This window comes from Arvicanthis niloticus, chromosome 13 (assembly GCF_011762505.2).
Source record: "Arvicanthis niloticus isolate mArvNil1 chromosome 13, mArvNil1.pat.X, whole genome shotgun sequence".
Classification (NCBI taxonomy): domain Eukaryota; kingdom Metazoa; phylum Chordata; class Mammalia; order Rodentia; family Muridae; genus Arvicanthis; species Arvicanthis niloticus.
The window spans coordinates 74,149,881-74,168,141 of NC_047670.1; the positions used below are offsets into that span (position 1 = coordinate 74,149,881).

The 18,261-nt window shown below is 45.0% G+C and overlaps 1 protein-coding gene and 1 long non-coding RNA gene across 4 annotated transcripts in view; one reads left to right on the forward strand and one right to left on the reverse strand.

Moving 5' to 3' along the window:
• LOC143434165 (uncharacterized) overlaps positions 1–6,370 on the forward strand; it is a 47,183-nt gene extending 40,813 nt beyond the window's left edge. The window contains exon 5 of the long non-coding RNA XR_013103490.1: positions 6,239–6,370. This is a non-coding gene — a long non-coding RNA (uncharacterized LOC143434165). The remainder of the gene's footprint in view (positions 1–6,238) is intronic.
• The window catches only part of Fam186a (family with sequence similarity 186 member A), a 47,684-nt gene that overhangs the window by 2,214 nt on the left and 27,209 nt on the right, over positions 1–18,261 (reverse strand). For 2 of the 3 annotated variants that reach the window (XM_076912078.1, XM_076912079.1), the window contains exons 5-7: positions 11,724–11,916; positions 7,976–8,124; positions 6,313–6,492 (exon numbers count right to left, since the gene is read on the reverse strand). In XM_076912078.1, coding sequence (XP_076768193.1) covers positions 6,313–6,492; positions 7,976–8,124; positions 11,724–11,916 — 522 coding nt within the window. Of the gene's footprint in view, positions 1–6,312; positions 6,493–7,975; positions 8,125–9,687; positions 9,870–11,723; positions 11,917–18,261 lie in introns of those variants that run through there. The other variant, XM_034517373.2, reaches the window with a different exon arrangement.

The window sequence follows — 18,261 nt, forward strand, 5'->3', positions numbered from 1 at the left end:
TCTAACTCCAAAATCTAACACCACACTCGCCCAGACTATATACGGGTAAAACTCCAACGCACATGAAATGAAAAAACAAGAGAAGTAAGTGATTGCTCCAAGCCTGCTTTAAAACTCCACACACACACACACACACACACACACACATACACACACACACACACAAATAAAAGTGACCGCTCCCTTCTAACAAGTAAAAACCTGAAACACTAAAAATACTGATAGCTATCTGATAGACAATTGAGGAGGTCACAGGAGAGATGGCAAGGCAGATACCGAAAGTCACAACTTAACAGAGCAAAAACCCAGGGACAGCATTCCCAGTGGGCACTGGGGCGGTGAGGCGGAAAGAACCCAGGCTGTAACTGTGGAACTGCTGGAGGCTCGCCCTGAGCGAGAGACAGAAGCTCTGGGGCCCACAGGAAGCTTCCTTCTGTCTCCATGCTCTGGCAAGGGTAAAAGCAACCATTTAAAACACTTCAGAACACTGTTCTTGACAGGTCTGCCATCAGAAGATTTGTTCTACCAAGGCATAGCCTGCCTGAGGGAGGCCGTACCAAACCATGGCTCTCCTGAGCTAGAGGCAGGGAAAGAAGGGGGTGGTGAGGATGGAGCTAGCAGTTGGGGCACAGGCTCATCCTGGAACTTGTCTCGTGACCCTCTGAGCCCAAATGCTTGTGAGTGATACTAGACCCAGCTCAGACCAGAATTAAAGCAACCATGATTACTGTTAGGGTCTTGAGGTGATTGGAGACCCTGTCTCAAAATAAACAAAAACTAATGAAGAAGAATAGTGTTAGTGACTTGTACATGACCCCTTCCCTCATCTGTCTTTATGCTTCTAAAGCCAGCATACACATGAGCAACATGGCCAAGTTCGATTGGGATTAAAGGAATGAGCTGCCACTTGCCCAGCCCTGCTGCTTTTTAATTTAACCTCAGGCAAGTTCTCAGGACAAGGGCAGAAGGCTCCTAGGTTCTTTGTCAAAATGCACGGGAGTGGCCTTTTTCCCAGTAACCCTCTGAAATCCCTTAAGCTGGGCCTCCATAGTTCACCTGGCTCTCAGTGCTACTGTCTTCCAAGGTCCTATCAGAAAAGCCCTTTAAGCTTTAAGTGTTTAAAGTGTTCAATTGCTTTTTGGTTCAAAGTTCCAAAGCTTTACACATTCTTCAGAACAAAAACAAAACAAACAAGGTCAGGTTCTTCACAGCAGGTACCTCTCCAGTCTCAGCTCCCTCAGAACTCACTACTTTAATGTATCCGTGATTTTTAAAAAAACACTATGGATAAAAACAAAGAAACAGATACAATTGTTTTCTGAAACAGAGTTTCTCTGTGTAGCTCTGGTTGTCTTGGAACTCTGTAGATCAGGCTGACTCTGAACTCAGAGATTCATCTGCCTCTGCCTCTCAAGTACTGGGAGTAAAGGCGTGTGCCACCACCACCACGGCCTGACTCTGGGGCACCTTTTATAAAAGAGTTTTTGGTTCCAGAGGGCTAAGAGTCCATTGCAGCAGGGAGACTTGGCAGCAGGAGGCAGCAGTGTTGGCAGGAGCAGGAAGCAGAGTGATCACATCTTTTACAAACATGGAGCACACAGCCAGGGCTGGAAGTTAGGTGAGGCTGTAAGCCCACCCCACTGACACACTTCCTCCAGCATGGCTGTACCTCCTAAACCTGTCCCCAAAGTAACACCAACTGGGCATCAACTGTTCTAATGTCCAAATGTCAGTCAACCAAGAACCTCCCACATTCCAGAACCGGGTGCTCCTCCATCCCCCACCCTGCCTTCAGTCATCATCTCTAAAGGCAAAGGTGATACTTTCCATCATCACCATGTAGTGTATTTTCCTATGTGCATGCTCCAGGCCCCCATAAAGCTCACACCATCACAGCCTACTCTTCCCCCCCCTCTTTCTCTCTCTCTCTCTCTCTCTCTCTCTCTCTCTCTCTCTCTCTCTCTCTCTCTCTCTCTCTCTCTCATCCTCACTCAGAAGCCATCTTTCACATTCCCAGATCTCTTACATGAGGTTTGTTTCGTGGTGTGATTTTCCCCCAGCATTCCTTTTTCTGAAAAACCCTTACCCCTAGTTTATCGGGGACATTTATTATTCAAATCACCACAACCTCTACACCCATATCAAAGCATTTTCTCTTCCTGTGGTTCTGGGAATCTAACTCAAGGCCTTGAGTATGCTAGATACAAGCACTCCACCACAAGGCCTTATCACCAGCCCACAAGGCACTTCTATGATTTTTTTTTATTTATATGCATGTGTCTGTATGGTTATGTTATGTGCACGTGGGTGTGAATGCCCGTGGAGGCCAGGAGAGGTGGTGTCCACTGGAGCGGGACTTACAGGTGGTTGTGACCTATCTCACATGGGCATTTGGAACTGGACTTGGATCCTCTGCAGGTACACGCTCTTCACTCCTGAGACATCTCTGCAGTCCTTATAAGACTTTTAAGAGAACAAACAAACAACAACCCTACTGCTTCACCTAAAAGGCAGTGATGATATTTTTCCAACATTCAGTTTGAATGTTTCCTTTCCGCTCAGTCCTTCCCGGTGCTCTCTAATTCTCTTATAAAGAGTCACTGACCATATGGGGATCTGGAAGAGTTAGGAACAGAAGCCCTGGGCCACAAGAGAACACAAACTGTCCATTTCCTCCCTGACTACAGAGCAAGGCCAGAAGAAGGGGGGACCCCTAGAGCATGAGATGAAATTCAGTATCCATTATTTGGGCTCTAGACAGTTTAATCACTGATCAGATAAACTTATATTACTGAAAAGTAACCAGAAATGTCATGAGAACACAGAAATTTTCATATGGAGGTGAGAAGTAGCTCTGCTGTGTGCATATACACACAGGGAGACATAGCCACTGCAAAATTATAAAGTCTTAGCAATAACATGTGCTTATAACAGCAAACCAGCACTCGTGCTTACTCATCCCCAGATCTTCTTATGAGCTTCTACCAGTTTTATACATAGTTGCTAAAAACTAGAAACAATGCAAATGTCCTTTAGCCCTTGAGTAAACATAGACAATCCAGATATACAGTGTTCCAACACCACCCACTACACATACACAGACCAATGATTTACGCTGTGATCCGGATGAGTCTCATGTGAATTACACTTCATTCAACCTTCGGGACCAGGTAAAACCATAGGGACAAGAAACAGGCAGGGTGACTAGAATGATTGCCTGGCACGCATGCAGCCTGGGGTTCTATCTCCAGCACTGTATAAAGTGGGAATAGTGACACAGGCCTGTAATCCCAGATCTGAGGAGGTAGAGGCAGGAAGATCAGGAGTTCAAGGACAGCCTTAGCTACACAGTGAATCTGTGAACAGTTACATGAGACCCTGTCTTAAAACAGAGAGGAGGGAGAGGAGGGGGAGAGGAGGAGCAGTAGCTGAACTTTCTTGAGTCTCTCTAATTGGAAACCATGCAGGTTTCACCAAGTCTGTCTTGGATCAGAAGCTGGCTGTAGACATAGGCAGATGTTCCTTGAGATTTTGTGTTTCTTGTCCCAGAGATTGTTCTAGCTGGTTACTTTCTGAAACGGTGACCAAAATACCTGACAGGAAAAATATATGGACTTTTTTTGTTCATGTTTCTAGAAGGTTTGGTCCATCATGGCCAGGAAGGGTGGCAGAATAACGGAGCTCCCATTGTGGTGAGCCAGAAGACAGGCAGAAAGCAACTCGGGCGCTCTGTGGGCGATCCCACGAGTGGTGGGGCCCGCCACAGAGGGGCAGGTCTTTCCTCAGTGGTTCTTTCTGGAAATGCCTCACAGATGCATTGGAAGATGAGCCGCACCACCTCCTAGGCCCTGAGGGATTCTAAAATCAAGACTGGCTGGCCTTGAGCTTACTGTGCAGCAGAGGATAGCCTTGGGTACTGACCCGCCTGCTTCGACTACCAAACAACAGAATTACAGGAGTGCACTGTCATGTCCATTGGACCCTTTCTTTTCTTCACATCCCTTTCCAACACAGTGTCTCTCTTTCTCTCATCATGTTCAGCTTACTCCTTTACTCCATATGTGTGCACTCTCTATATATGTGCACGTGTGCTCTCTGTGTGTATGTGTGCTCTATGTACATGTGTCTTCTCTCTATGTACATGTGTGATCTCTCTCTAAGTACATGTGTGATCTCTATATGTGCATGTGCTCGCTCTATCTATCTATCTATCTATCTATACACATGCTTAACATATATATGATTTGGGTTTGTTCTTTAAATGTTCTTAATTTTTGTGTGTGTGTGTGTGTGTGTGGTGGGGAGGGTACAAGTGTGCACATGGCAGCCAGAGGCTGGTGACTGGAGTTTTCCGTGGTTACTCTCAACCTTATTCTTTGACACAGGGTCTCACTGAACCAGGAGGTCATCAGTTCATAGGCTGGCCAGTGATTGCCAGGGATCTACCGGTCGCTTCCCCTTCACACCCAGCTTTTGTACATGTGTGCTAGGAACCCAAACCAGAATCATCTTCTTCTTCTTTTCTCCTTTTTCTCCTTCTCCTTCTTCTTCCTCTTCCCCTTCCCCTTCCCCTCCTCTTCCTCCTCCTTCCTCCTCCTCTTCTTCCTCCTCTTCCTCTTCTTTTCCTCTTCCTCCTCCTCCTCCTTCTTCTCTTCTTCTTCTTCCTCTTCCTCCCCCTCCTCCCCTTCCTCTTCTTCCTCCTTCTTCTCCTTCTTTTTTTTCTTCTTCTTTTTTCTTTTAAGGTAGAAATAGCTTTTATTTTAGACAAATAAGTCATATGTTTGGATATTTCTTTGCCAGGACTCTGCAACACTCATATCTTGTCTGTCCTTCCAGTGAAGGAAGATAAGCTTTTACATCTGTCTTACTCAAACACTAGGATAACCATACAAACTTAGGTTCGGCAGTTGCCATATCAACCGAACCATTTCTGCAGCCTCTGTACCTGCTTTTGAGACGGGGTCTCACTGAGCAGCCAGAGCTGATCTCTAAAACCTGGGTCCTCCTGCCCTGGCCTGCTGAGTGTTGAGATAACAGTCTACGCCATGGCGCGCCCTTGTGCTGCATACGTAACTTAATGTATTGTTGCTGTTGTGTCATGCTGTAGATGGAACCCAAGGCCAGGGATATACCAGCAAGCACTTTGCCAGCAAGACACTTCTGCCACGAATATTTTCCCTTTCCCTGCCCTGGGGGTTGAATCCAGAGTCTGGCCTAGGCTGGGCAAGTGCTCTATCCCTAACTCTATTTGTTTTCATAAGCCAAAGCCTTGCTATGGATCCCAGACTGTCCTTGAATTCATGTGAGTTCTACCGTCCCAAATTCCCAACTTCTGGGATTATAGGAGGAATACCCAGCTTTAGAACGTTAAATGCTTCACTTCATGGTGACTGCCATCTGAACTCATATATGAATTAGCAATGGCTTCTTAATTCAGGACCTAGACTTCCCCCAAAATAAACTACGTCTATGAACTACTCTAGTGGGAGACGTTCGATTTACTTAATTTTTAATGTTGAATGTTAAATAATTCTGTGTCCTGAAAGGGGAAATACAAACTCCAAAGGTGCCCTTTCACTGGAACATCCCCATGGTTAAATGGGAGTCTGATTCAACATAATTTGAAGACATGGAGCCATGTAAGCACCTCCCCTCAGATATAGTACAGGAACCAAACGTGTGCCACCTCCCTAAACTCTCTGCATGTTTACTGTCTGTTGTTTGAGACAAGTTCTCATCTTACAGCCCTGTTTGGCCTGAAACACGATATTTATAGACCAGGCTGGCCTTGGACTCAGGGATCTGCCTGCCTCTGCCACCTGAGTGTTGTGGTCAAAGGTGCACATCACCACCATCTGGCCTGTCTGTGTGTGTATTTAAAGGCTTGGCTTCACTCTGTTGCCCAGGCTGATCTCAAACTCATGGGCTCAGTTGAACTACCAGTTCAGCCTCCCAGGAGTTGGGGCTGTGGGCAGATGCCACCAACTGCCTACTCAAGCTATCAAGTTACAATATGGAAAGAGAACGCCACTCTTCTTTGCCTGGTGCCAGCAGAATTCTGAGCTGACCTCTCTAGAATGGCTATGCTCCTGGAATAACTGCTGGTTTAATGTTAAGTGATGATGTCTGTAGGTCTGGGAAGAGAAACCCCGACCACTGCTGAGTTGTCTGCACCATGTTGTGAATGTGAACTAACCTCACACCAAACGCCCCCTATGCTTATTCCTCTGTACTGCAGGAGAAAGTCAAATCAGGAAGACAGAAGATGTGACTAATGACCCAGTGACCAGAGTACCCGAAACCTTTACTCACTGTGACTGGATGGAAGCAAGAGATTTTCTGAAGGTCGACTGAATTTCTAACTGCAGCATCTTGGGAATATCTGGGTACCCACCCAGCTGGGCCCAGAGTACACTCATTGGTGCCTTCTCTATTATTGGGTAGCTTGACGTAGACTGGTCAGCGTTCCACACGGCCTCCACCGGAGCTTGTCTGTAGAGGCAGATCGAGCATCAGCATGAAGACCTCACACCAGTCAAAACACACAAGCCTCACCCTGTTCTGCACTGGCCTCCAGTGTCCCAGGGAGCCCTAGCTGTAGCCACCCAGGCAGAGATACAGGGAAGGTAGAATTTGCTGATGTAGTTACCAAAACACCTCTATGGCCTAGTCATCCATTTTCACGATACCTTCTTAGCCTCGTGAAGTACACAGACCAAGTACTCTTTCCTTCCAAAGCTTTTGTTTTCTAAAAAAGGAGAGACAGAGATAGAGGAGGAGGAGGAGCAGAAACAAGAGGAAGAGATAGATAGATAGATAGATAGATAGATAGATAGATAGGGTTGAGAGATGGGGAGAGAGGACAGAGGGAGAGAGGAAGAGAGAGGAGAGGAAAAGGAGAAAGAAGGAACGAAGAAAAGAGAAATATTCTTTAAATGATCTGCTTCTTAGTAAGGAACATCTTTAACATCTCTGCCACGTGTTATTTGGTGTGTGTGTGTGTGTGTGTGTGTGTGTGTGTGTGTGTGAGTGTGTGAACCTGTGCCTGGGCATGCGTGTTGAGCGCAGAGGACACCTAATGGTAGTCAATCTGATTCTCTTCTCCCGTTGTAAGTCTCCAGAGTCAAGCTCAGGCACCTGTGCCTTCACCCCTTGACCGTCTATCCCTCTGACCCAGCAACATTAAGCAACAACAGATTTATTATATTAAGAGAAAGAGGGGTGCTGGGCAGTGGTGGCACACGCCTTTAATCCCAGCACTTGAGAGTCAGAGGCAGGCAGATTTCTGAGTTCGAGGCCAGCCTGGTCTACAGAGTGAGTTCCAGGACAGCCAAGGCTAACAGAGAAACCCTGTCTCGAAAAACCAAAAGAGAGAGAGAGAGAAGGAGAGAGAGAGAGAAGGAGAGAGGGAGGGAGGGAGGGAGGGAGGGAGGGAGAGAGGGGGGGGGCTGGGGAGGAGATGTGGATGTCAGAGGATGGCTGTGTGGAGTTGGTTGTCTCCTCTGTGTGGGTTCTAGAGCTTGAATTCAGATCCTTGGGAGTGCCCAGTGAACACACTTATCTGCTAAGCCATCTTGTTTCATTTTTAAAAAAGGAACTCAAAATTAAATGTTAAACATTTAGGCAGAAATATAAGTAAATAAACCTTGCTAGGCCAAGCAAGGTTCATGATGAATAACTTTAAAATCCCAGTGCTTAGGAAGCAGAGGCAAGAGGATCTCTGGGAGTTCCGGGCCAGCCAGGACTACACAGTGAGACCCTGAGACCCTGTCTCAAAACAAACAAAACCCCAAACAGAACAAAACACCTTGCTAGGTTAACTGAGGAAACAAGGTCCTTCATAGTCTCCCTGCACCATGTCCCAACTGCAGGGGAAGGAGAACCCTTGGGAAGAACTGAAATATGTTTAATTAAAACAATAAGGTATTAGGTAGCACTTACAGCTGAGAAAACTTTAACAGCATTCCATACATACCGGAGTGTTTTGAAAAGGTCGGATCTTTTGCTGTCATCAATTAATAACTCCAAGACTGGCCGCTGAAGTTTGGTAAACTCAGGTATCTTCTTAAAGCTGGGGATCGAGGGCATGGGCTGGCTGAGATTTACTTTAAATGCCCTCGCAAGCTACAAAACGAAACCAGCAGCAACAAAACAAGTTTAGAGATACAGGGAAAGAGAAGGTGCCATATTATCCCTCAGTCTGAAGAGCAAAAGGAAGGCAGGAAGAGAAAAGCCAGACATCATAGGAAGTTCTGCTTTGGATCTAGACAATAGCAGACCTATGCACCCCCACCCTCTTATTCCTTCTGGAGGTTGGGGGGATCTGAGACAGGACAGCCTGAAACTGGCTAGGTACACAGCTCAGCCTGGCCTTGAATTTGCTGTCCTTCTGCTTCCCCTCATGAACAGAGCCTTCTCCCTCCCCTATCCCTTCTTTATGCCTTGATACTCCCCCCTCCATTCAGCTCTCCTGATGCTGCACCCCTTTAACACAGTTCCTCATGCTGTGCTGACCACCAACCATAAAACCATGTTCATTGCTACTTCATAACTGTAATCTTGCCACTCTTATCAATTGTAATGTAAATATCTGTTTCCCAATGGCCTTAGGTGACCCCTGTGAAGAGGTCATTGAACCCCAGTAAGGAGTCTCAACCCACAGGCTGAGGACCACTGCTTTAGAACCTGAGTTGCCTCTGAAATGTCTGGGACACTGCTCTTCCTGTTAGATAGATAGCTTGGGACGCTTCTTCCTGTTAGATGGCTTATGTTCCCGACACCCCGTCTTGCTTACTTCATCTATAAAGAGCACATTTATTAAATTAAAATTCGGAGGGTTTTATTTGTTTTACAAACAGCTGCCGGACAGTGGTGGCGCATGCCTTTAATCCCAGCACTCGGGAGGCAGAGGCAGGCAGATTTCTGAGTTGGAGGCCAGCCTGGTCTACAGAGTGAGTTCTAGGACAGCCAGGGCTACACAGAGAAACCCTGTCTCGAAAAACAAAAACAAACAAACAAACAAAACCCAGCTATGATATTTAAAATACAATTGTTATGAAGAATTCTAAATATTTTACTGTAATCTGGTAATAATCAGAAGTCTGTTCTATTCAAATAAACAAATTAGAAAGTCTTGGAAATTAATCTTTTTTTTTTTTTAAACATGTCTTACGAAACCCTGGTCAACCTGGAACTCATTATGTAGCACAGGCTTGCCTCTATTAATAAATATTAATTAGCTGGGCAGTGGTGGTGCACACCTTTGATTCCAGTACTCAGGAGGCAGAGGCAGGCAGATCTCTGTAAATTTGAGGTCAGCCTGGACTATAGTGAGTTCAAGGAAAGCTAAGACTAACAGAGTAACACTGTCTCAAAAAAAAAAAAAGTTAAAGAAAAAAGGATATAGAAATAATAGAATGTTTCTAGAACCCCAGCTTGTGGTATTTAATATTAGAACTGAACGAGTATAGTGATGGACGCCTTTAAATCTAGCACTTGGGAGGCCAGCCTAGCCTGCATTGCAAGCTCCAGGCAAACCGTTTTGTGAATTGGAAATATTGTGATGCCTGAGCTCACTACTTGGCGGCTCTAATAAAAGCCGGGCCTCAGAAGGGGGATTCCACCACCCACGCCACCCTCAGCCCAGAGAGGAGCTCTTAGACAGCCTTGACGCGCTAGTGAACTCACCCCAAGGCAATCTGATGCGCCCCTGTACCCGCCCCACGCTCTGAGTCCTGAGAGCGCAGATCTATCAATGAAATGATACAAAAGCTGGAACTTTGGGAACCGACTCTAGGATCTGACTGCGATGCTCCCTAGACAGAGCCCTGTTGACACCCATGAGTAAGAGGACTTGAGACTGTGCGTGGCCTCAGTGACCGTTGGACTTCCGGCGCTGTCGCTGGCCGCACACATACTCGCCTGGCGGTGACAAAGACCTCTCGGACTGCCATCAGAGCCAACTTCCCAGCCTGCCCCAGCAGAAGGACTTCGCAGAGGACACGGGTGGAGCTCAGAAGCATCCTCACCGGAGAAGATTCCCCAGTGGAACCCTGCAGCAGCATTTCTGCCCAAACAACTGGCCCCCGCTTGGTGAGATGTCTGCTTAACTTTTATATTAACATGATATTAGAAGGACAGTTCATGTGAATAAACCGACCATGTTGGAAAGACAGAGATCTTGTGTGGACATTCTAACTGCCGAGGCTGCTCCCATAGGCCTTGCTCTTCGGTGTTATCACAACTGTAGCCTTTAGGGCTGGAGAGGTAGCCCTCTGCCTGGGATCAAGCATCGATATTGCCAAGGGGCAGAGCTTACAACTGCCTGTAACTTCTCCGGGTGCCCTGATGCTACCGTCTTAACTTTGCAGGCACCCAATGCTCGCAAACTCGGAAACAAACAAACAAACAAACAAACAAACCCTGTAGCTTGTGCTCACAATCTCAGGGTGAAGTACTCTACTCCCAGCTCTGAAACTTTTAAAAAGAGTATTGTCACTTCCAAAAGCATGCTGGCGCTGTCTCAGAAGGGACGTCGGTGGCAGAATTTACTGGGATCTTTGTGCAGGGTATGGTGTAAGCAACTTAAACTCGTAGCTCCTTGTAAATTCCTGGTTTAAAACTGGCCTCTTAACGTTCCGAGGAAAGAGTAACCGGCCACAATCAGTGAGAAGCCAGCTGTGAGGTTCCTACTTGAAACCCCAGCACTGGGGAAGCTGAGGCAGAAATATTGGCGGGAGTTCGAGTCCAGCCTACTCTGAAAATACAGCAACAGAACAGAACCACAGAGTAGTGACTGGAGGGGCTGTCAGCTGACTATGAAGAAAACAGTTAATCTGCTCCAAAGCCTCTCTTGTTGGACAGTTGTCATCGAGTAAGTGTCTTGAAGTACATACAACAGCACCCACTAAAGACGGGTCCAACAGCATTTGTGACTGTGATCTTATTTGGAAAAAGAGTTAGCAGGTATAATTAAACTTCTTAAAATGAGAGCGTCCTGGACTACTTAGGTGTGTAATGAATTCATTGCCCTTTCTCTTCAGAGTCAGAAGAGACAGCAGACACACTGGCCATCTGAAGGCAGATGGGGTTACAAAGTTACAGGCTAAGGAGTGGTAAATCAAGGAGCAGATCTCTCCCCGTGGAACTCCAGAGACAATGAACCCTGAGATGCTTTGTTTCATCGACTTCTTGCCTCTAGAAGATGGGAAGGTAGTTTCTTCTTGTTGGCAGTGGTCAAGCATTCTTTTAATCATTGTCAGTACTTGAGGGGGCAGATATTCAAGATGGGGAATTTACTCTATAGCCGAGGCAGTCCTGGAATTATCCATGTAGCCCAGGTTGGCCTCAAATAGTAATCCTTTTGCCTCGGCCTCTAAAGTGCTAGGATTACAGGGGCGAGTCACCACACCCAGCTACATCTATTGTAGATTGCTGGTGATCTGTTATAACAGCCTTAGGAAATGAATACATATGGGCTAGTCAGGCAAATGTTATTGTCAAACTTTTTTTTTGAACTATACATGATGGAGTACTCCTTTAATCCCAGCACTTGGGAGACAGAGACAGGTAATTCTGTGAATTCAAGGCCAGCCTGGTCTGTATAGTAGGTTTCAGGACAGCCAGGGCTACATAGTAGAGAGATCACATCTCCCATAAATTAAAACCCAAACAACCTTATTTCTTTGGCAGCATCCTTGGAAGAAGGCATGGAAGCAGTTTACCTGGCTGAATAACTGTGTCATAGACCGTAGGCACTGCTTTCGTCTCTGGTCCAGGTGCTTCTGCTTGTCTGTCCAGCCATGCATCACCTTTTTCTGGTGCTGATCAATTCTGTCAAGCATGATGTACAGGCTCTGACTCTCATACCCTTTCCCAGTATTTTGGATGGTTTTCAGTCGTTTGCTTAGTTGGTTTCTTAAAAAAAAAAAAAAAAAAAAAAAATCAAGAATTAGATCCGAACAGTTTTCAAACCCAATTTAGCAGACCTGACTTCATTTCTTTTCATTCCAATATCATTCTGAGTTAGTAGGAGGTGTGACAGGGATGGGGAACTTGTTTAATGAGATCTTTGTCTAATTCCCTGTAAGTATACAGTTCTATGCCCAGTAGTAGTGGCTTTAATCCCAGCACTCAGAGACAGAGGCAGGTGGATTTCTGAGTTTGAGGCCAACCTGCTCTACAGAGTGAGTTCCAGAACAGCCAGGGCTACAGAGAAACCCTGTCTTGAAAACCAACCAACCAAAGAATAAGTTTCTAATCATTTACATTGCTTTCAAATTTACATGAAATCTCTGAGGTGTGTGTTGCAATTAGTTTTCCTACTCTTTAGGCTGAGGTAAAGGAGTGCTTTAAGGTCAGCCTGGGCTACATACTAAGTTCTAGGCCAGCCTAGGCTTCAAAGTAAGACTCTGCCAAAAAACAAAAAAACAAAACAAACAAAAAAACCCACTACCACCACCAACCCCCACACACACATTTAAAAAAAAAGAAGAAGAAGAAAAATTATATTTGGCACCTTCTTATAAAGCCTTTTCAAATTGTTATCTTATTTGTATTAGGGAGGTGCACCTGCTACAGCACAGATGTGAAGGTCAGAGGTCAACCTGCAGGGGTCAGTTTTCTCTCTCCTTCAGAAGTGTCTCAGGGATCAAACTTGGGTCCTCAGTGGTTTCCCTCCAGAGCTATCTTGGCAGCCCTGAGCTTCCTCACTCTTTACTGCCGTTGTTTTGTGTTGTTTTGTTTGAGGCAGGCTCTGTGGTAGGTTGAATAAGTGCAGCCCTTTTGTTTGAATACTTGGCCCACAGGAAGTGGCACTATTAGGAGGTGCGGCTTTGTTGGAGGAAGCGTGTCACTGTGGGAGTGGGCTTTGAGGTTTCCTATGCTCAAGTTCTACCCAGTGTGGCATTCCAGTCTCCTGGTTGCCTGTGGAAGACAGTCTCCTTCTGTTCCCTTTAGGTCAGGATGTAGAACTCTCAGCTGCCTCTGCAGCACCATGTCCGCCTGCACACGGCCATGCTTCCCATCATGATGATAACGGACGGAAGCTCTGAAACTGTGAGCCAGCTCCGATTAAGAGCAGTTAAGAGCACTGACTGCTCTTCCAGAGGCCCTGAATTCAATTTTCAGCAACTGCATGGTGGCTCACAACCATCTGTAATGGGATCCGATGCCCTCTTCTGGTGTGTCTGAAGACAGTGACAGTGCACTCATATAGTGTAAATAAATCTTTAAAAAATGTATTTTTTACTTTTCTTTTACATGTATGACAGTTTTGTCTGCATGTATGTATGCGTACCGTATGCATACTAGAGACTGGAAGAGTGTGCCAGAGTTATAGAGGGTTGTAAGCCACTGTGTCAATGCTGAGAACTGAACCCAGGACCTCGCACTTGAGGACGCTGCACATGTTTTCTACCACTGAGCTGAGTCTCAGACCATCATCACTATTTTCACACACGTCTGGAGGTACTCACCAATTCATACATAAGACACAGAAACTGGATGTTTCAAAATTAGAAAATTGTTGGGGCTGGAGAGATGGTTTTGTGGTTTAGAGCACCTGCCACTCTTGCAGAAGACCTAGATTCAATTCCCAGCACCCATATGGTGGCTCATAACTGTCTGTAATTCCAGTTCCAGGGGATCCAGTGTCTACTTCTGGCATCCATAGGTACCAGCCATGCTCACGGTACACAAACATATGTGTAGGCGTGTACAGGGATGTTAACCCAGCAACAGGGTTACTCTGGATTCCAGCTAAGGGCTGGAATACAGACACACCCTTAGTACCCATCTTTAATCCCAAACAATCCCTGTAGAAAGGAGCAGCCATGTTTGAAGGTGATATCTAATTGAGAGGCAGACAAAGTGACAAATCAGAAACAGATTTGACAGGATAGGCCCAACTCTCATGAGAACAGAGAGAAAAAAGAGACTACTTACAAAAGAGAGCACAGAGAGAGAAAAGGAGAGAAGGCAGTTTCAGAGTGAGAGAGAGAGAAAGAGAGAGAAAGAGAGAGAGAGAGAGAGAGAGAGAGAGAGAGAGAGAGAGAGAAAGAGAAAGAGAACAAGCTAGACACAGGTGAAGACAGAACAAGCCAGAGAATGAGAAGGAGGCTGAAGATTAGAACATGTCGTCAGTGAGCAATGGTGGCGCACACCTTTAATCCCAGCACTTGGGAGGCAGAGGCAGGTGGATTTCTGAGTTAGAGGCCAGCCTGGTCTACAGAGTGAGTTCCAGGACAGCCAAGGCTACACAGAGAAACCCTGTCTCAAAATAAATAAGTAAATAAATAAATAAATAAATAAATAAATAATTTAGATATTCCCGAACGGAATGCACACGCACCATAAGATAAATTTGGGAGGAGGGGAGAATTGGTTTCTTGACGATTGGAGCAGAGTCATGTGGTTCCCTAACAAGCTGTGAAACTAGAACAAACACAGCCCCTAGAGAGAGCCTCAGCTTAGAGATGCTAGGAGTCCACTGTGTGCAAAGAGGCTGGCTGGTTCCCTGACCAGGTGCCAGGAAGAAAGCAGTGAGAAGCAGATAGTAAAAGCTGCCTGCCTCCAGCTACCAGAGAAATAAAGGATAGAGGTTTATAAAATTTGATTTAATTCCTTTTAAGGATAGAAGAGAATGTAACGGTAATTGTTTAAATGTTCTTAAGTATACAGAGATATTAAGCTCCACAGAAGAAAGAAGTTAGGGAGATAGAATGAAAAAAAGTTTTAAAGAAATGTAGAAGTTTTGTCAGGGAAAATTCTCAAAACCTTTGAACATGGTCCACACGGGATTTCTGGGATTGTTTAGCCTAGTATGACAAAAATAGAGCCTGGAAATAGGCTTATACAGTAAGTAGACATAGATAATAAATATTGAGGCTTTCAATTCTTAAAAATTAGACTGAGGGGTTGGGGATTTAGCTCAGTGGTAGAGCGCTTGCCTAGCAAGCGCAAGGCCCTGGGTTCTGTCCTCAGCTCTGAAAAAAAAAAAAAAAAAAAAAAAAAAAAAGACAAAATAAAAATTAGACTGAAAAGCAGGGGATAGGGAGCCTAACCTATCTCAGACATTGAGAATTATATAAAGAGAAAGGGGCATACTACCATATGTACCCACAGAGATATTTTTTTTTGTTTTTTTTTCAAGACAGGGTTTCTCTGTGTAGTTCTGGCTGTCCTGGAACTCACTCTGTAGACCAGGCTGGCCTTGAACTCAGAAATCCGCCTGCCTCTGCCTCCCAAGTGCTGGGATTAAAGGTGTGCGCCACCACCGCCCGGCACAGAGATATTAATCTCCATTGTAGGGAGGATTTAAGTATACATAGATGTATAAAACATTGAGGCTTTTATCTTAAATTATAGGTTGAAAAGCAGGAGGTGGTGAAGAAGCACTGCCTCAATGGTTAATATCTGCTTAGATTGCTTTAATTGCTTTAATTATCAAATGCGTGTGGTTATGAGTATGGTGGTTATGTTAAAATTTTCTGGGAGAGAGGTCAAGCTATGCTTTTAATAATTTCTGGTTACTGGACCAACGATGAGCTATTTGGGGAGAGAGGCTCTGTATTTGTGTTGACAGGAGAGGAGGAAAGGCTTTAAACCCCTTCCAGAGTGATATGGATCAGATATGACAGGGGAAGAGCCCCTGAGGATCTTGGCTATGGTAAAGAAAATCTGACAGGACAACCCCCTGCTTCCTGATGGTGTCCAGAGACTTACTTTCAGAACAGCTTCAGGGATTGCTGCCGATTCCCGATGTACTCAGTTCATCCAGCCTTTCACACAGATCCAGTCAAAGCTTTGGTCAAGCCCTGAACCTTCTAAGCATACAGAGACTGGATAACAGATGCTAAGCTAGCTTTCTTAAGTCTAACCAATTTTTAAAATTTCCCTACCCGTCCCCACCCCTTTAAAGAATTTCTCACCTCTCCTATTAGCAGGAAGACGCCCTGGAGAGTTGTCAGCCCTATTCCTTGGGTTATTTTTACAAATTATAGATAGGTTGTCATTTTAAGGGATAATTTGGAAATGGTCATAATTTTGAACAGGGAGGAGACAGATAGGAGGAGTTACTAAATTTATTCTTAAACAAAGGAGTGTATAGACATAATCTTACATTGATAGAAATCTTTGTAATTGATGCAAAACAAGTTATAATTTCTTACATTGGTACAGAATTTATATATTGATATAGAATTAAGGTTTTCATTGGTTTAAATCTGTATATTAATGCAAAATTTGGAATTAATATTGTTACTCTTAGATAGGCATTGTACCTATGCAACTCATTTAAGAACACAAGGCTTTGACCCAGTCCTTCTAATAACTGCTTTACAAACTGTTTAGGATGATTAAACAACACAAGTTAAGGGCCAGACAGTAAACTCATGTTGTGTTAGATTCTGATTTAATTAAAGTGTTTCCAGTTTACTCAAATAAAAATGGCTAAAGGTAGTTAAGAGTTAACAGTTCAGATATACTTTACATAGATGGTCTTCAAAAACATCAGAAATCTACAGAATGTGACATTTAATGTTATTGCTTTAAAGGATCATTTGACAACGAGACATGTCTGCTCCTAACTGCTTCCTCATTCTCCTCCAAAGAAGAAAGTGAGCATCAAAACCTCCATATAGAGTTGCTCCGGTAATGGCAAGGTAGCCACTGAACAAAAATTGCCCTATTCATCTGCAGACAAAATACCACCCAAAGGTCCAAAGAGGACAAACATTTAGTCAATGCTAAACTCTGCCAAGATAGGGTAAGCTAGTCCTTCACATCCCTGCTTCATTTCAAGGTCTGCCAGATAGCTCTGGGGCAGAAGGCTAAAGACAGATGCTCTACCATTTTGAGAAATAGGGGACTGTCCAGGCACTCAGCTGTCTCTACAATTGTTTATGTTTTGGAATCTATGTTTTTGTGCTTCCTAAATATTCATGTAATATTTTATTCATTCTCTGATTTCTGGCAGGGTTGAAGCCTAGTTATAATCTTATAATCTCATAATAAAACTCAAGTTGTTTAGCATTGAGAGAGATGATATAGTTAGAAGGATGGTTTTCAGATGGTGATACAGGCTAAAATCAGAATGTAATTCAGATATAGAATTATAAGCTCTTTAGTTAGGCGAGGTGGTGGAGTACTTTATCTAATTGACAAATACAATGGGCAGGATATTAATTGTATATCACACTTTGTAATTACATAATTTGTTATGGTTATGCTCAATTTATAATGAGAGAAGAGACTTTTTAAACTTTGGACAGAAAAGATGAGATGTTGAGGATTGGTCCCAATGCTCTGAATTAATCCAGCCCCCAATCAGAAATCTGCATGTCTAGATGCTGAAGGTCCTTCCTTGTCTCAAATTGGGGTTTTTTGCTTTGTTTTGGTTTTTGGTTTTTTGAGACAGGGTTTCTCTGTGTAGCCTTGGCTGTCCTGGAACTCACTCTGTAGACCAGGCTGGCCTCGAACTCAGAAATCCGCCTGCCTCTGCCTCCCAAGTGCTGGGACTAAAGGCGTGCGACACCACTGCCCGGCTCAAATTGGTTTTTGATAGATCAATAAAGAGACTAGGCAGATAGACTGAGGCAGGACCTTTAGATATGCACAGGCTAGGAACTGGGAAAAGGAAGACAGAGAATCACTATGACTCAGGAGAGAAGGATGGGATGTAAGAGCTTCAGGTGAGAAAGCCAACCAGCTGTGTAAGAATTCAGGGCAGTAGCGAACCGGCGGTGGCGCAGCCTGTAAGGCCCGTCCTCCGCACCCTCTCTCTCTGCGCGTGTTCGAATCCCGCTCGCTCCCTCCCGTGTCTCGTGGGGGGAAAAAAAGTTTAAGCCGGGCAGTGGTGGCGCACGCCTTTAGTCTCAGCACTTGGGAGGCAGAGGCCAGCCTGGCCTACAGAGTGAGTTCCAGGATATACAGAGAAACCCTGTCTCGAAAAACCACTGGCCACTTCCTGATTGGGAAGGTTTAGGAGCCTCAGGAGTATAGAGGGGAGTGTTTGCTAGGAAGGGAAGGTTTAGGAGTGCCCAGCCTTTGAGCTAGTGGCAGCATGTCAAAAATTGTGTGTGTGTGTGTGTGTGTGTGTGTGTGTGTGTGTGTGTGTGTGTGTGTGTCTTTCATGCATAAATTCAAAGAGCTCCCCTGGTCTGGGCAGGTGCAGGTGCATAGCAGGTTGCTGGGAGCCAGAGGAGAGAGGTTGTGCAGCGGCGGCGGCGGTGCAGCGGAGGCGCTTAAGCTTAGTCTTAGCTA